The sequence below is a fragment of the Sander vitreus genome, chromosome 7, assembly GCF_031162955.1.
Source record: "Sander vitreus isolate 19-12246 chromosome 7, sanVit1, whole genome shotgun sequence".
NCBI lineage: Eukaryota > Metazoa > Chordata > Actinopteri > Perciformes > Percidae > Sander > Sander vitreus.
The window spans coordinates 21,615,468-21,631,794 of record NC_135861.1 but is presented as its reverse complement, the minus strand read 5'-3'; the positions used below and the strand labels follow the sequence as shown (position 1 = coordinate 21,631,794).

The following is a 16,327-nucleotide window of genomic DNA, read 5'->3' as shown; positions in this document are numbered from 1 at the left end:
GACATCGGAGTCCGTCTGTGTAAAATTGGATGTTGGTTGAACCGATTGGTTGATGAATGAAATCCCAGCAGGGTTTGGGCGGTGCCATATCCTGTGTGGCTCAGCTGCAGCTGCATGGAAAACAGAGAATCAACTGGAAGCAGCATTCATCCCACCCAGTCTCTGATCCTACCGCAGGGCTAGCTTTACACGAGCCTGCATGAGCACTACCAGCGCCAGTCATTCAGCTGGCTTACCAAGAAAAATGGCACAGTTGAAGCATTAAAAGTGTCCTTCCAAAATGTGAAATTCTGCTTGCGTAGTGTGAACCAGCAGGGAATCAGACAATCTCGAGTGGTTCGGCGGACGTGGTGGCTTTGCAATAAGGTAACGTTAACGTTAAGACCAGAATGGCCAAAAGAAGCAGTTCGGCTAGCTAATATCAGAGTAACGTAAACGGCATTCAATATTACGTAGTAGATATGTAACCTTAAATAACGTTAGGATTATGTAATCGCTGAGTTCAATATACTTTAAAGATACACCGGACAGATGAGAAGACAATGATAGACAACGTTAGCTTAGGCTAGCAGCTAACCATTGACCTTAGCCATCTGCTAGTTGGCTAATTTTGTGTGGTGCTGAGCTAGCTAAACTAAGCTAACGGTGAAAGAAGAGCATCCCAAACAGACTGGATTAGACGGACTGTATTTAGATCCCAACCAGGCTAAGCTGAGTGTTTTTAAACTTTTCTAACAAGACTGAGTTAATACAATATTTGGAAACGCGTCACTGAGCTACTTGAGGATTGCATTGTGTGTAGTTTTAAATAGAGGTGTGAATCTTCACTGATCTCCCGATTCGATTACGATTATCATGTCTTCGAGTCGATATCACGATGCGTCAAATACATATTTCTATTAAAGCCATATAGGATATTTAATTCATAGCTTTTCAAGCTTCAAAAACAAAACATTCTGCAGTGCTCTAATAATTAATAAATTGGATACATAAAACTACAGCACTGAGCACATGGCACTTCCTGAATGTGCAAAACATAACAGAATATGTAAACAGAAAGGTTGTTAAGCATACATTAAATTGTAAACAGAAATAATCGATTATGGCCCGGCCGATTATCGATGCCGCCTCATCCATATCCATGATTCGATGCATTGATTATTTGATTAATACACCTCTAGTTTTAATTATCACGCAAATTATAAACATTACTTAAATCTGTATCTAATATATCTATATAATATTAATATATTTGACGTCACAGAGGGTAAACTAAATAACAGGGCATAAATATAATGCAATCCAGTTCAACAACAAAAACTACAGCTTCAAAACACAAGTTATCACCACTCTGACACCGACGGTCCCAATAAATACTGAGCATTATGCTTCACAAAAGTTATGCTATTATATATTGCATGGCTTTGGACTGCTTTATAAAGTACAGATGTTCTTGTTTTGTCAACTTCCTTTACATACAGTAATAATGCGTAGCATCCAGTTAATGCATGATAGGTAAAGCTTTTCAAAGTATGTGTATTTGATGATACGTGCTGTAATGATCATTGAGAAGTATTTAAACACAAACATGTTGTATTTGCTATATAGTGATTTTGTGTGTGTGTTTTCTGAAGGATCATGTGGTGGGCCTGGCCATTCCTGCCTGCTCTGGTGCTTCTCTCAGAGCTCTCTGTTGTGAGAGTTCAGACTGCGCCATGCCAGACCTGCCGAAAACTCACAGAGAGTTTCATTAAGGTACTGCAGTTAAGTTAATGTGCCATCAGTTCATGCGCCATCAGTTCATGCTTGACTTCTTAAGCAAGTTCTTCAAGTATTCGTTGAAATGTTCCCTTTTTTAGGGTTTGGAGAGAACAGCTAACAAAAACTTTGGGGGAGGAAACACTGCCTGGGAAGAAGAAAAGCTGGCCAAGTATGCACGCAGGTAAGATAAAGTTTAAATTGGAGTCACACCTACACTTTATTTAGTTGCTTGATCTATGGACCTTTGTGGAGTCAGTCAATTCTTGATATCAAAAATGCCAAGAAGAAAAGACTAACTTTGATATTTTTTAATTTGAAATCCTGGAACCATCCTGACTGATGTGATTCAGTTTCAGAAGTTCTTTGTCTTCTTTGCACATTTATGATATTTGTTATGTGTGAATGATTATATAAGACAGTCTGTTTTAAATGTTACAGTCCACTGAGGGAAGTGAATCCTCTCAATGGACCAAAGCAAGGCCCCCACTATTGTTTGGGGGGTGTGTGGGTGTGATACAGTATCTGTTCTGTTCTTCTAGCTAACATCTGTAATTGCTGGTCTCTTGTTTCAGTGAAACTCGGCTCCTAGAGATAGTGGAAGCTGCTTGTGAAAAAGCAGATTTTGAATGTAACCGGCTGCTGGAGCAGATAGAGGACCAAGTGGAGACATGGTGGTTCCACAGGTAAATGTGATATGTGTATTACGTAGTATTTATTTTTTTTGTTCTGTTTTTTTTTGCTGAATCACAGAGAGGAACATGTTTTGATAAGATGTATTACCATGCCCGTTTTTAACTTCATGACTGACATGATTTATGTGTCCTGTAGGCAGCAGGAGGCACCGGACCTGTTTGAGTGGCTGTGCATAGAGGAGCTAAGACTCTGCTGTCCACCTGGACGCTTTGGACCTGACTGCAAAGGTATGAAAAACATAAAGCATTAAACAGAAGCTTCCTGATATCAGTGTAGAAAACCTTACCATGCCAAAACTCATTTGTACTTGATTGCCCCATGTGGAGATGCTATAGACTACATCAAGATGTGAAAATCACCCTGCTAATTCAGAGCCTTTGTTATTAAGAGTTTCAGAGTACCACTAATAGCATATTTATCCAATAGAGTGTCCATCTGACCCTGGTGGTGTGTGTGGAGGTCTGGGCCGCTGCGAGGGGGAAGGGACTCGCCTCGGAGATGGAGAATGTGTCTGTGATCCTGGATACTTGGGCCGTCTATGCCAGAGCTGTGCTGATGGCTATTATAGAGAAAAAAGCTCCAACAGCAGCATAGGAGCCTGTGCAGGTGCCTGAGATTCAGATGACGGGTTTCAACTCTCTACATGTATGTCATTTTGTTTGAGGTGATCCAAAATTGACCTTCCTGCTGTCTACTCATCTTTCACTCTTTGTAGCTTGTTACCACTCATGTAAGAAATGCGCGGGGCCACAGGACTACAAATGCCTCGAGTGCAAACCCGGCTGGATCCTTCATGACAACAAGTGCGTGGGTGAGTTTGGCTTTAGCGGTCATTTGGTTACATTTCATTGACTCTGTGCCAGTTTTTTGGATGTGTGTTGTTTGACTGCCCCGGTATGTCTCTTAGACATTGACGAGTGTGGTACAGAACTGGCTCGTTGTCCTTCTAACACCTACTGTCACAACACAGAAGGATCATATGAATGCAGAGGTATGTTCTCACATTTGTAGTTGCTGTCTAAGCTGCTTAGTATTAGTATAGTATTTTGTATTACTGCATTGAACCTAAGGAAATCATGCAAGTACGCTCCCCTCAAGGATTTTTAGATTATTTCTGGTGTGATTTTTCTTTTTTGTTATGTATTTGTGATAAGATGCAGGTTTTTAGTTACATTTGCAAAATTGTAGAAGTTGTAATCAAACAATCTACTGTATCTTATCACAAAATATGAGTGGTTGTCTGTGTGGTTGTTTGGTGTAGGGCTGCTACAAATGATTATTTTCATCATCGATTAATCTTCTGTATATTTTCTAATGTCAGAAAATGGTGAAAAATGAGTGTTGTCCCCACAGCTCAGGTATTGCATACAAGTTGCTTTTTTTTCTTTTGTTTTTTAAATCCGATCAACATTCTAACCTCAGACATTAATCTTACCATCATATATTCAAATCTTCACATTCGAGAAGGTAGAACCAGTGAACGTTTGGCATTTTTGCTTGAAAAATGACTAAAACGATTAATTGATTATCAAAGTAGTTGCAACTTCCTTTTTGTTGACTAATCGTTGCAGCTCTAGTTGGGCAGGTATTGTTAACTTAATTTGTTGCAGTTTTTTGTGGTAATGGAAACATTTTCCACTGTGTGACTAATTCAGTTATTCATACAGTATAGCGCATAATGCCCAGTTTAGTACGTAATTTTGACCACTTGTTGTATCCAGGCTGTGACCAGGCATGTGTGGGCTGCATGGGTAGTGGTCCTGCCCGCTGTAAGAAGTGTGCACGTGGCTACAAATTGAGTGGAGCGAAGTGTCTTGGTAAGGATATACCGCTTAATTTTTTGTATTTCTGTGCCACACCTTTTTTCCTGATTACCTTTAACTGTTTTTCTTTTTGCTTCCTCGCACAGATATCGATGAATGTAGTGATCGTGCAATAGCATGCCCAGGACTCAATGAGGCCTGTACCAATGAGGAGGGCTCCTTCCACTGTGACTGTGCTGATGGATTCATTAGAAGAGATAGCATATGTGTTGAGAATAAGCCCCCTGGTAAGTGGCAGTAAATATACAGACATATATTGTTGACAGCTTCTCAGATCTGTTGACTAAGTTTCTTTTCCTCTACCTCCTCAGCTGGCCCAGAGAAGGGGCTATTTGACGATATGACAGATGATGAGGTCCTTGTGCTGCAGCAGATGTTCTTTGGCGTTGTAATCTGTGCCATAGCAACGCTCGCCGCAAAGGGTGACATGGTTTTCACGGCCATTTTCATTGGAGGTGTAGCTGCTATGGCCGGATACTGGCTGACAGAAAAGGGAGACTTAATGCTGGATGGATTTCTGAAGGGACGCTAGACTGTCTGGAGCCTTGATTTGAGAAAGGACACTGGAATACCAGCCAGTAAAAGTGAATAAGACTCAACTGGGGGCAGGAGACTATCCCTGTAATGCTTGCCATTCAGGGATTTACTTGGGGAGTTACTTGAAAGGGCTTTGGTTCATTTACGTTTATGAATAGCATAATACAGGAAAAGGTGAGAACTTGAAGGCTATGAAGCCATGAATCTTGAAGAGGAATATCAAAGCAACACTGCACTGATATAAAGGGAACTGAACTGAATCCCCTACCTCAGATTTGTTGGGAACAAGGGTGACATGAAAACCACTACTGATTGTTAAAATCTATTATGCATTTGGATGTCTCATCTGGCCTCGGTGTTGAAATTATGTCGTTTTCTTCCACACAATCAAAACCTCCAGTCATCATGTCCATCCTGTTTTTTTATTATCTCAATGCTGAGGGTTTCCCGTAGAGTGAATGGTACGTGGATTTTGTCTGTGTCAGGTTACTGCAACACCGCTTCTTGCAATGGGCATGTGGTAAAATATGGAATGTTTAGGATCACCCCAAAGAGAAAGCTCATCGAAACTCTGGGATATTTCCATTATGAGCCACTGGTTATTTGTGTTCACAGAATTACTTTTACCTCCTTACTTACTGAAAGATTCTTTTTAGTAATAATGCATGAAAATAGGATTTGAAATGACAGGTACTACACTGTATGTATTAATTTATTGAACTTTGGCATGGAAGACTGACTTTAACAGCTGCTGGATCACCAGCACAACTGCTATTGACCACTTAATGTGTGTGAGGGAATGTGCTTTGGTAAATACCAGCTCTGATCTGGATGATTAAGCCATTTTTGTTGCCTTTTTATTTATTTTGAAAGCAATATTTATTGGGAAGATGTTTGTCATATTTTGCTCTTGACATTTCCTCTGTGGATTTTTATGTGCATTTTCCATGCAGTTTTTATTCTGTTCAATTGTAATTCTAGCAGATATAGTAGCATCATGTTTAAGCCACTGAAGCATCACTTCTTACCTGACCATCTACTGTCTTTGATTTTCTTAGTGTGGAAAGTTTTCAAGGCATTATTCGTTATATAGATGTTTGCTTTACAATAAAAAGTCTGTCACTCCTCATGTTTTGTATTTTACTTTTTAATTTCATTTTGTCAAGCTTCCTCTGCTCTTTACATTACATTATATATGTTGCATCCCATTTTCATCGGACACTTATGCATGCCCAAGTGCTACAGTGAGGCCTGAGTCTGAAGTTTTGATTCTGGATGTTGATGTTACATCTATTTCAGTGTTCCACTCCAGTTAATGGGGTTGAGACACAGCAGCTCTCTCTCCTTTAGGGTCTCCTGGGAACGTGTTAGTGCTCTGTCCCTCCAGCTCTGCTCCATTAGCTACACACACACACACACGAGAAAAATCTCAAACACTCCCTATAGTATATTGTTGTAACATGAGAGCATCAGGCATGTCGAGGCATTATCAGGACACTTGTGAGGGACAAACACATTAGCAGTGGATACATAATGTATGTGTATGACTTACCCTCTTGTTCTCATCTCTGTACGCTGTCATTGCTTTGCTGTGCTGGATCCTTAAGTCTCTTTCACTGGACAGGGCGAGGTGGTCCACTTCTCTTAGATACTCTGCTTCCTTCACTTTACTGGCCAGCTGCAGCTTCAGAGCTGTACATTTCTCCTCCATCTGCTTCTTTAACTGCTCTCGCAACTCCTTCCTACAGGAAAGAGAACGACTTTTCTTTGTCACCAATGAACTTTAAGTATATATGCAGTATGTGTTGTAATGCAATCCCCATTTTGGAGAGATTTAGAGGATAAAAGAAAAAGACTCATTAGTATTGGAAGTGAAAGTGTTTATTATTTTACCTGTACTCTTCTCTCTCACTGCTGGTACCATAAAAAGGTTTTCGCCACACTTGATGATACCTGACACATCAACCAACTACAAGTCAGTGACTTTGAACTCAGCTCTACAAAGCAAATATGGCAATGGCATCAGATAGTAATTGTCATTAAAAAACGTTTCAATTAAGTATTGGTCGGATGCTCCTACCTGTGGTGCTCTCTCCTCTGCATAATCAGTGTCCTCTGGTGGTTGTGGTGGTGAACAGCTGGTGTCTCCAGACTGACAGTGCGTTTATAGACCAAAGGTGGATGTAAAGGGTTCAGTCTTGGAATACTCTAGAGAGCAGATTTACATTTATAGAATCATTCATTTTTTGTTTACCTCAAAGCAAACACCATCTTCCTATGAGACAGCCAGACAGTGGATGAAGAGTCAATGAATCTATGCTCACCTGACTGCTTGTCCACAGCCGGGCAGAGTCTGAGATGCTGGGAAACATCATGGGAGTGACCACCAGGCAGCGACTCTGTCGGACAGGAAGTGTGTCGTGAGGAATACACACTGGTGTGGAAGCTATAGAGATGGCTGCTGTGGTAATGAAGATTGAGATTAACAAAATCACAGCACATGTTTAACATGTCTACTAGAAACACTAAAATAGACAACAAATGGAAAAACACCATTTTCTTACGTAGTCTCATTTTGTAGTTCAGGCTGTTTCTTCTGTTCGCCCACCAGAGTAGTCTTTTTGGAATGAAGCTTAAGTGTCGATGCCTGCACAAATGAATTCTCTCTTTAAAGTAGCATTTCTGATTTCTAGTAAATCATAACACAACTCCAAATGTACAGTAAATATAGCAAATTACTGTACTGGCACTAGTTAGAGATTAAACTGTGACATGCCTGTGCGTTCACTGAGAGTTTTGCGTTGGCAACAGTTGCCTTGGGAATCAGGTTACCCCCCATGCACCAAAAAGAAAGCTGCTATGTGGAGTGAGAGGTCATGCATCAGTGCGCTCAAAAAGAAAGATTATTAGCCTGTGACAATGGACTAACCAGATACAGTCAGAAGATCACATCTACGTATAAAGACATGGAACAAGACAAGGAGTCAGAAGTCTCACTGAATAATGCACGCATGAATCATTCCAACTTTTAAACCAAACATTTTATTACACATTAAGTAAAAAAAAAAATGTAAAAGGAAGAAGTAATATAACTGCATAATTTGAAAGGTATCCAGGTTTAACACTGCATGTACATCATGATACTAATATTGTTATGTGTATTGTTTAAGTGACCAAACTGATTTTCTTGTCTGCATCACATCAAATCTTCCTTGCAGTTCGTCATATTATGTGTTTCAGATTCCAAATGTTTCATGGTTCTCCCACAGCCAGGCGTGGTATTTATTTAACATGTGATCCTCAGGTTTCACCTTTGACATAAAAAAAATAGCAATAAAACATAGGATTTGGCATTAATGACCATTACAAAACTAATGTAATCCAAAATAGTTGGGATAAGACTCACATCTCTCCACTCGCCCACACAGAAGATCCTATAGGAGTCGTTGCCATACTTCCCAATACCATGCAACTCGATGGGGTAACGCCACTGTTTAGTTAGATAGTCATCTACACGGGAGAAAAGGGGATTGTGAAATTTGTCTGGCAACTGATATTGCTTCAAATATTTTGACTAAAAAACACACATCTACAGTGACATCCATTAGTACTGTAATTAATGTTCATAGAAGTGGATAATATAATCCCTCACAATAAAGGACAAGCACATTCACCTGAGAATCGAGTGAGTGTTTTGGCTCTAAGCTCATACAGGCCTAGTGGCTTCATAAGTTCGGATAGGGGCTTCCAGTCGGCCTCGCGGGTCACCTCTGCAGACGGGTAACGTTCAAAGAACTGCCACAGTACTGGTATGGCCATCTTGCCTGGAGAATAGTAAGACAAAAAAATACAAATACTAGACTTGAGAACTGGTTGATACAATGCTGTTATAATGCAAAGTGTGTATGTTGTATCTTACCACTGGTCTTATTCAGAAAAATGGTGGCCACCAGGAGCTTCCAAGGGTCGTGGAAAAGGGTTTCCTGTACGAGGTTGTAAGGTGAGCGAGGGGGTGTCCACTTCTTGAAGGCCTTCCTTCTGGGTGGGCTAAGGCCTGTTTGCAGACAGTGTACATGTCTCCTTAAATATTGAGTGTATATCGTATATCTCACATATACACAAGCTTTCTCTTTGCTTCTTGTATTAAATGAACCATTTTAACATTACCATCTCTGGTGGATTTCCTGCTGAAATAAGGGCTTGTTTTTCGCTTGTCTTCCACACTCTTTGACTCTAGGTAGACAGGAAATATTTATGCATAAAAACAGAACACATTTCTTAACATGTCAGAAATTCCCATGATCACACCTGAGGCAGGGTGCAGTTACTTCACCTTAATGAGAGGCTATATACTGCCTTCCTCACTTTGTTCTTTATGTTTGACCTCAGACATGTTGTGTGTGTGTCCTGTAAGTGAATTACCTTATTTATTATTTGATTTACTTTTATTATTGCACACAATTTCTGTTGAGATGTTTGATATTATGTTAATAATTTTGTTGTTTGCTGCAGAGCTTAAAAAAACACGCACACACACAAATTTACGAAGACATTTACAAAGAAATGGAAAAAAAAGAAAAAAAAACCTGATCTGCATTTTTAACCTTGGATTCCTTCCTCATCTATGGGTCTCTCAAACACACTCAGCCTACCCACTAGATTAAAAACTGTGTCAAATATTTATGTGCATGAACCCGAACACCCTACAAAAATAAAGTAGAAATGAATGTACAGAGGCACAGTTGGTGACTATAATACTTGGTGGGAATTAAAATGGAAAGTAATGACAATATAGTTCCAGACACTGCAAATTTGTGCATTGTTTGGTCATGTCTGAAGTTGATTAACTATTGGAAGCACGTGTTTGATAGCTTAAAGAAGTATTCTACTTGTTACAAATCATATGAGTGGCCACCATCAAGTGTATTACTTGAAACCTGATCCTGCCTCAGAATGAACTCTGAAATGGAACATATCACATATATTCTGTAATAATTTACATTTCTTGTTCCCTCCCTCTTCATTGAACATATCTCCATTCCCCTTTTTTCCTTTCCTTTTTGTTTTAGTTTCCTTGTGTTACATAGATTTATTTTTTTAATCATGTATTTATTTTTTATTTATTTTTTTATGTATCCATAACTGGAAGAAATATGAAAAAGAAATGTGAAGGCAGTTGGAAACCGGATAAAGAAAAAAAATGAAATTGTAGTGATTGTACTGCACTGTATAAGATGCTGAAATTAAAACAAGTAAAAAAAAAAAAAAGAAAAGAGTAGATCCAGAGAAAACTAACTTGAACTGCTACTTTCATAAGCTGTCAGACAGTGTAGATCATCATTCTGGGAATCTCTCACTGGTGTGCAGCTCCCACCAGTGATGTCAGGTAACAACACCTCGCCTTCCTCATCCCGGTGACTTTCAGCGACAGCCTCCAGTTCAGAATTAGACTTGTTGTCACCTTTGCTGTGAATCTGTATCTCATCTCCGCCTCGTTCATCCTCATCCTCGTTCTCACTCTCAGTGGCAGGCTCAACATTCAGAGTCGGGACAGAAGGCTGCGAGTCTGCCTCTTCGTCTTTGTGAACAATGAGAGCGTTTTGTTGGTTACTGGAAGGAGCCAGTCTGAGTAGCTTCTCTCTCAGACTATGACCCGCCCTCTGAGGGCTCTTCTGCAGTTTGACATCATCCTCTATGGTTGTAGGTGCAGCTTTTATACAACACTTTACAGTTGCACTCTTTACTTTTCTATCTTTAGTTTCACTTCTGAGGGAGGAAGGGGGTCTTTTAGATTTATTTGGAGGTGTTGTTGTTGCATCTTCTGTTGTCATCTGCTGTCCATCTGCATGTCTTTTCTTTCTTCTCCTCTGTTTTACTTGGGAGGGGAGTAATTGTGAAGTGGTGACAACATTGTCCTTGGATGTGGTGAAATCAAAGAGGTTTATGTCTAAGTTCCCTTCTCCATCTTTTAGGAGGAAAGCATGCAGGGATGCTCTTGAGCGGAACTTCTGCCCTTGGGGACTTACACAACAGAGAGAAAAATCCATTAGACACTTATCTGCAAAGCACTTAGTCATGGTTCAAGGTATGCTTATAGAGACAGGGTTACAGGAAAAGAATTAGTCACCTTGTAATGTAGATGTCCATTTTGCCTGCTGTCTTCCCTTCTTTCCGCTGCCTAACCTCTCTGATCCAGCCAAGGGGCAATGTGGAGGTGTGGCATGAGTCATCCATGTCCTTGTGACTTTGGTGGATATCACAGCTAGTATGCATTTTGAGAGGCGTGTTGTTGTTGTTGTTGAACCCAGTTGAGAGAGTGGTAGGTTCGTGGTGGAGTCACTGTCGAAGCTCACTCACCGCTTTCAGCTTATATCCAGCTGCTGACTTTTTACAACCAACATCAGTAGCCATTCCTGAATCTTCTTTACCTAAAATGTATATCATTAACAAAACATGGATGACATACGTAATACAGTGTAACATAGCATGGATCTACAGCAGATGCTGACATGATAAACAGCAATACAATTGTTAACTAACCTCGAACTCCTTCTTTTTCTTACAGGAGTGTATGGGTGCTCGTGTTGTCTTGCAGGATATTTTCTGATGTCAACATTGGAGGCTTGCCGCCTCCTGCATGCAGGAAATAGCGAGCAGATCCGAGTCTGCGCAGTGAGAACGATTTATGAAAACGGAGCTTCGTATGAAAACCGAACAAGCGACAAGAACCTGTTGATACAAACATCAGTCCCGTTTGCTATTATTAAAAGGTGGAAATGAGAGCCGTTCTAGCATGGAAAGAAACCATTCGGGATCAATGGTGAGAGTCTCGATGTTTGTGTTTACGCTGTCAACCTGGGCCCAATGCTGGGATGTAATGCTAGGTGGTTAGCAACGGCGGTTGCTATGTAAACTAGTGTTAGCCAGCTGGCTAGCATTAGCTAGCCCGCAGCAATTCGGTTATCGTAAAACTGGTTAATGATTATTGTATCTTAGTTTACATGCAACATATTTGTTCTATCAATGGTTTAGCATGTCAGCTTTATTGTATAGCACGAGATAAGGTTAGGTCGAAGCTAAAGTTAGCTCTCGTTAACGTTAAGTCTTGGTTATTGCTGCACATTATTGCTTACTGTAGCTAAATGACATATCGTTACATTTTGATATTAGATAACCTGATGTAGCATATATGTTACCTCGCTGTACACAAGATAACAGATTTCTGAATTAACAACCATAACTTTATTTGCTTTATAGTTTATTTTCAGCTGTTTGACTGAAAGCCTCGGGGGGGAAACAAGTGGACCTTGTGATAAGATTTTTTGGCATAGGCTACTGCTATTTGCAATGTAAACAATTAGCGTTCAAACTCAAAAAACTCAAAAAACATACAATAGTGGAAAAACTGCCCTTCTCTATTTCCACAACCTCAAACTCTTCAGATTTCTTAGTTTGTTCGATTACAGTCCAAAATCCAGAGATACATCCAAAGATATTCAGCTTATTGTTAAAGAAACCGAGCAAAGCAGCAAATCCTCACATTTGAAAAGCTAGAATGCATGAATGTTTGGCATGTTTACTTAATATATATTACTTTAACCATGAGTTAATCATCAAAATAGTTGTTGGTTGACGAATAAATCAATTTAAAAACCGTTTCAGAAGACAAATCCATGATTCTCTTTTGCAGTGTTTATGATCTTGCCTTCAAGCCAGATGGCAGCCAACTCATCATTGCTGCAGGGCTTCGTGTCCTGGTGAGGCTTTCCTGTTTTCTTTGGCCAAGGCACTATATCTAAAGAACATACATCCATTATTATTACATGTAATGTATCGCATTTTTGTTGCAGGTTTATGACGTAGCAGATGGAGCTATTATCCAGCCTTTAAAAGGACACAAAGACATAGTGTACTGTGTGGCCTATGCTAAAGATGGTACTCAACTGGCTTTTCATTTGTACACTACATTTTCCTTTATCAGTCATTATTGTTATCTTACTAACTAATGCATTCTTCTGCAGGAAAAAGGTTTGCCTCAGGCTCAGCAGATAAAAGCATCATCATCTGGACGTCTAAACTGGAGGGTATTTTAAAATATACGTAAGTGTCACATTTACTCATCACTGTAGAATAATGCATCCTCTGCAGTGTGTTACTCCATCTTTTTCTTTTCATGTGTTTATTTGTAGTCACAATGACTCTATCCAGTGTGTTGCCTACAACCCTGTCACTCACCAACTTGCCTCATGCTCTACTGGGGATTTTGGTGAGTGCACCTTGAGTTTGAGTCTATTCTGGACTTTAAATATATTATGCATAATATACTATCAAACCTATAAATAGAGAATTTGCCCACATGGAGCACTGGACATCTGAGTACCTTTTCTTTTTATTTTTTTTTACATTTTTAGGTCTGTGGTCCCCGGAGCAAAAATCTGTGAACAAACATAAAGTGAGCAGCAAAATAACATGTTGTGGGTAAGTAAAGGCTGTTGTTATAACTGTCTGCAACATTGGTATACTTTAATGTAAACATTCATGTTAAAGGGTTTCATTTGATTGAAGGTGGACGAACGATGGCCAGTACCTTGCCCTTGGTATGATGAATGGAGTGGTGAGCATTCGGAACAAAAACGGAGAGGAAAAGGTCAAGATAGAACGTCCAGGAGGCTCCTCTTCTCCTATCTGGTCTATAGCCTGGAACCCCTCTAAGTTAGTCTTACTTAATTATTGCAGCATTTTTTTTTTAAGTAAAAAATAGTGGTAATAGTGACAATTTATTAAATGTAATACCTCACACTGCCACACACACTTATGCACTGTCCACCATGTTGCTACAGTTTTAAATAATGATGTGCTATTTAGAGTACATTGCATTTTAGTGAATAGCTTGTGTGGGGCCAGCAGGTGGCAGTGGTCAACCAGGGAGTATTGGGAGGGAGAGGATTATGCCTCGGAGCAGCTGTCCATGTTCTTTGATGCCCCCTACAGCCAAAGCCAGGAGTGCAGATGTAGCCATGACAGAGGACAAACGAACAGGTTCATTGAGAGAAAAGGGCACTCAGGAAGATAAAACTTTAAAGTTAAGAGGGCAGTGATGACAGACAATGACAAGATGCACCAGATATATTATTATTGGGTTGCTTTATGGAATAAGATTTTGTCATCACATCATAGTGTCTCTTGAGCTGCAAGGGATTCCGCTTCTTGCTCATGGACGCTCAGCACACAGGCTTACATGGATATATACCATGGCTTACTGTATACAACCATAATGAAGATACAAATACATTGCCCTGAAATGCAATTTAAATGGTTAAGGATAAAAACATATTAAAGCTAAAAGCAATATAAGCAATTGTTAAGGAAAGAGCTTGACCATGCGTCCACTAGATGAAGGGTGACCGCTTTGCTTTTATTAACAGTCATCACTTTCTAAACATGAAACTTCTGTCAGTACAGTATGTTGACAGGAGTACTTATGCCAAAAGTCATTTTTGTTGTATTTTCACAGGGATGAGCACAATGACATTCTGGCTGTGGCAGACTGGGGTCAGAAGCTGTCCTTCTATCAGCTCAGTGGAAAGCAGGTGAATACCACAGGTTTATGTAAAAAAATAAATAATCCTAAATTACCATATAGTATGCCTAAGTATAGTCTATATCCATGACGTTCCACTTCTGGGATTGCTCCGGTGTTGCCAGAAATTCCACTAGATGTCCCTCTTTTCGGCCGGATGTCCGTTACCTTCCGCTTTTCTTTGTGTTTGAATTTTAAACTCCGGTGGATTTATGAGGACTATGGTTAACTGCTCCTCAGATCTCTGCACGGTAAATCCAGACAGCTAGCTAGACTATCTGTCCAATTTGAGTTTTCTGTTGCACAACTAAAACCAATTTTGAAAGTACACATGTTTGCTTAGCGCCGTCCATGACAATTGTGATTGGTTTAAAGAAATGCCAATAAACCAGAGCACGTTTTTCTCCCATCCTGGAATGCAGTGTGGATTAGCCAGACCCTCTTCCGCAGCGCTGTGGAGAAAGGTCTGGCAAAGTGAGACTAGCCTAAGTACAACCAACATGGTGACTTGGCAATGTACATATTGGCAATGTACATATACAGTACATACATACATAGTGAGTCTTACTCATGCAACATGTTCTAATAAAATAAATGATTTCCCCTTTGCCACTTCAAACTGTTTAAAAGGACATGTAGATGATTAAAGGCATTATAGGCAGTCTCATTACCTTGCATTGAAATGTTTTATTGCCACTTATTGTGGCAATAAAACCTATTCTGATTCTGAAATACCAGAAGACTGATGGCATTTTGAAACACTATCAGCTCACTGTATGTGCTATCACTTGCTATAGCAATACGAAATGACAATACTTTCTGTTTATCTGTCCAAAATATATGGTATTAAAAACACTTTACTGAGTTTAAGACCTGTGTTTCCTGTTGTAATTAGACTGTCAGGCTCTATTGAAACCATAACAGTACATTTGAGGTGATCCTGCTATGCTTTAATGGCCCCCTAACTGTCCTACCTTCCTCCTAAATTCCCTGTTGGCAGTACCGTAATTATAGACAAATATGCACTGTTCATTACTCTGCCGTTATGCCTTTGGCTCATAAATTGTCATTGGCCTATTTATCTATTTAAGTGAACATTCTGTTTTGATTACAACATCAGGAATTGTTCGCAATGAAAGAAAATAAGTTGGATTGTCAGCCAGCTTTTTTCCAGAGTGAGGAGAAACAGATGCACAGAGTTGGGGGACTGTTTTGATGTTGTGCAAATGGACTTTGAACATTAATACAATAGAGGAGGGGAAAACTTTTCATCAAACACCAAAGGGATGGTTGAATGTACTGTGAACTTTGATGTGTGTCCACCCAGACAGTTGGAGGTGTTGGCCCAGGTCCCTAGGCAATAAATATGAGATATACTTCTTGGTTTAATGTCCACTTCTCCCTTTGTCTCTTTCAGATTGGAAAAGACAGGACTCTCACCTATGACCCTTGTTGCGTCAGCTACTTCTCCAAGGGCGAGTATATAGTCATGGGGGGATCTGATAAACAGGCCTCCCTTTACACTAAAGACGGTGTGCGGCTAGGCACCATTGGAGAGCAGAATGCCTGGGTGTGGACATGCCGGGTTAAGCCTGACTCCAACTTTGTGGTGGGTCCACAGTTTGTGAAGCCATATGTCTGGATAAGTTATCCCTACCCTTAAATAATAGTGTGTGTCAGAGTAAGAAAAGAGGTAGGAACATGTAATGCAAAACACTGATAAAGCTCAGACCTTATATTCAGAGTGCCAATCTGCATTTCACACTTTTTCCTTGATCTGATTTAGCTACACAGTTACACCAGTAATTTTATATTAACAGTAACACCTTAGGAATTTTCCTTTCACTATATTTAACTGAAAGTGATAGGGCATGCAAGAATGAGTTGGTTGCTGGCAGATTGTCTCAGTTTTACTGTGTAGATAGATGCTTTA

At 39.9% G+C, this 16,327-nt stretch overlaps 4 protein-coding genes across 8 annotated transcripts in view; 2 read left to right on the top strand and 2 right to left on the bottom strand.

Moving 5' to 3' along the window:
• Nucleotides 1–80: 80 nt before the first annotated feature.
• creld1b (CRELD disulfide isomerase 1b) lies at nucleotides 81–5,774 on the top strand. The gene is made up of 11 exons (XM_078255331.1): nucleotides 81–366; nucleotides 1,635–1,755; nucleotides 1,860–1,942; nucleotides 2,334–2,444; nucleotides 2,590–2,681; nucleotides 2,881–3,060; nucleotides 3,170–3,265; nucleotides 3,362–3,445; nucleotides 4,176–4,271; nucleotides 4,364–4,504; nucleotides 4,589–5,774. Exons 2-11 carry the CDS (start codon nucleotides 1,639–1,641, stop codon nucleotides 4,807–4,809), a joined length of 1,221 nt encoding a protein of 406 aa, XP_078111457.1. The 5' UTR covers nucleotides 81–366; nucleotides 1,635–1,638; the 3' UTR covers nucleotides 4,810–5,774.
• LOC144521067 (uncharacterized) lies at nucleotides 5,768–6,976 on the bottom strand. The gene is made up of 4 exons (XM_078255333.1): nucleotides 6,895–6,976; nucleotides 6,708–6,767; nucleotides 6,367–6,556; nucleotides 5,768–6,215 (listed from the first exon to the last, which is right to left on the bottom strand). Exons 1-4 carry the CDS (start codon nucleotides 6,915–6,917, stop codon nucleotides 6,105–6,107), a joined length of 384 nt encoding a protein of 127 aa, XP_078111459.1. The 5' UTR covers nucleotides 6,918–6,976; the 3' UTR covers nucleotides 5,768–6,104.
• mbd4 (methyl-CpG binding domain protein 4) lies at nucleotides 6,898–11,468 on the bottom strand. Of its 4 annotated transcripts, none has more exons than XM_078255327.1 (10): nucleotides 11,355–11,468; nucleotides 10,942–11,242; nucleotides 10,111–10,835; nucleotides 8,982–9,047; nucleotides 8,734–8,868; nucleotides 8,489–8,638; nucleotides 8,221–8,324; nucleotides 7,379–7,461; nucleotides 7,139–7,275; nucleotides 6,898–7,022 (listed from the first exon to the last, which is right to left on the bottom strand). In XM_078255327.1, the coding sequence occupies exons 2-10, from the start codon at nucleotides 11,085–11,087 to the stop codon at nucleotides 6,979–6,981; spliced, it is 1,590 nt and encodes a 529-aa protein (XP_078111453.1). In that variant the 5' UTR covers nucleotides 11,088–11,242; nucleotides 11,355–11,468; the 3' UTR covers nucleotides 6,898–6,978. The 4 variants fall into 4 exon arrangements, with proteins under 4 accessions (XP_078111453.1, XP_078111454.1, XP_078111455.1 ...); XM_078255328.1 differs by having other exon boundaries at nucleotides 7,139–7,272; XM_078255329.1 differs by having other exon boundaries at nucleotides 6,933–7,022; nucleotides 7,139–7,213; nucleotides 11,355–11,467.
• The window catches only part of ift122 (intraflagellar transport 122 homolog (Chlamydomonas)), a 23,587-nt gene continuing 18,718 nt past the window's right edge, over nucleotides 11,459–16,327 (top strand). The window contains exons 1-9 of one of the 2 annotated variants that reach the window (XM_078255322.1): nucleotides 11,459–11,634; nucleotides 12,505–12,571; nucleotides 12,665–12,749; nucleotides 12,836–12,914; nucleotides 13,004–13,080; nucleotides 13,226–13,292; nucleotides 13,380–13,526; nucleotides 14,329–14,404; nucleotides 15,812–16,003. In XM_078255322.1, coding sequence (XP_078111448.1) covers nucleotides 11,591–11,634; nucleotides 12,505–12,571; nucleotides 12,665–12,749; nucleotides 12,836–12,914; nucleotides 13,004–13,080; nucleotides 13,226–13,292; nucleotides 13,380–13,526; nucleotides 14,329–14,404; nucleotides 15,812–16,003 — 834 coding nt within the window. In that variant the 5' untranslated portion in view covers nucleotides 11,459–11,590. The remainder of the gene's footprint in view (nucleotides 11,635–12,504; nucleotides 12,572–12,664; nucleotides 12,750–12,835; nucleotides 12,915–13,003; nucleotides 13,081–13,225; nucleotides 13,293–13,379; nucleotides 13,527–14,328; nucleotides 14,405–15,811; nucleotides 16,004–16,327) is intronic. The other variant, XM_078255323.1, reaches the window with a different exon arrangement.

Bases quoted from the DNA above. Each gene is read 5' to 3' on its own strand.
- creld1b (XM_078255331.1), top strand. From the start codon at position 1,639: ATGTGGTGGGCCTGGCCATTCCTGCCTGCTCTGGTGCTTCTCTCAGAG. The intron at 1,756-1,859 runs GTACTGCAGTTA...TCCCTTTTTTAG, and splicing joins TCACAGAGAGTTTCATTAAG to GGTTTGGAGAGAACAGCTAA. The intron at 1,943-2,333 runs GTAAGATAAAGT...CTCTTGTTTCAG, and splicing joins CTGGCCAAGTATGCACGCAG to TGAAACTCGGCTCCTAGAGA.
- LOC144521067 (XM_078255333.1), bottom strand. From the start codon at position 6,917: ATGCAGAGGAGAGAGCACCACAG. The intron at 6,768-6,894 runs GTAGGAGCATCC...TTGATGTGTCAG, and splicing joins CAGAGGAGAGAGCACCACAG to GTATCATCAAGTGTGGCGAA. The intron at 6,557-6,707 runs GTAAAATAATAA...TCTTTCCTGTAG, and splicing joins AGTGAGAGAGAAGAGTACAG to GAAGGAGTTGCGAGAGCAGT.
- mbd4 (XM_078255327.1), bottom strand. From the start codon at position 11,087: ATGCATACTAGCTGTGATATCCACCAAAGTCACAAGGACATGGATGAC. The intron at 8,869-8,981 runs GTAATGTTAAAA...GTCTGCAAACAG, and splicing joins CAGGAAATCCACCAGAGATG to GCCTTAGCCCACCCAGAAGG. The intron at 8,639-8,733 runs GTAAGATACAAC...ACTATTCTCCAG, and splicing joins TTTTCTGAATAAGACCAGTG to GCAAGATGGCCATACCAGTA.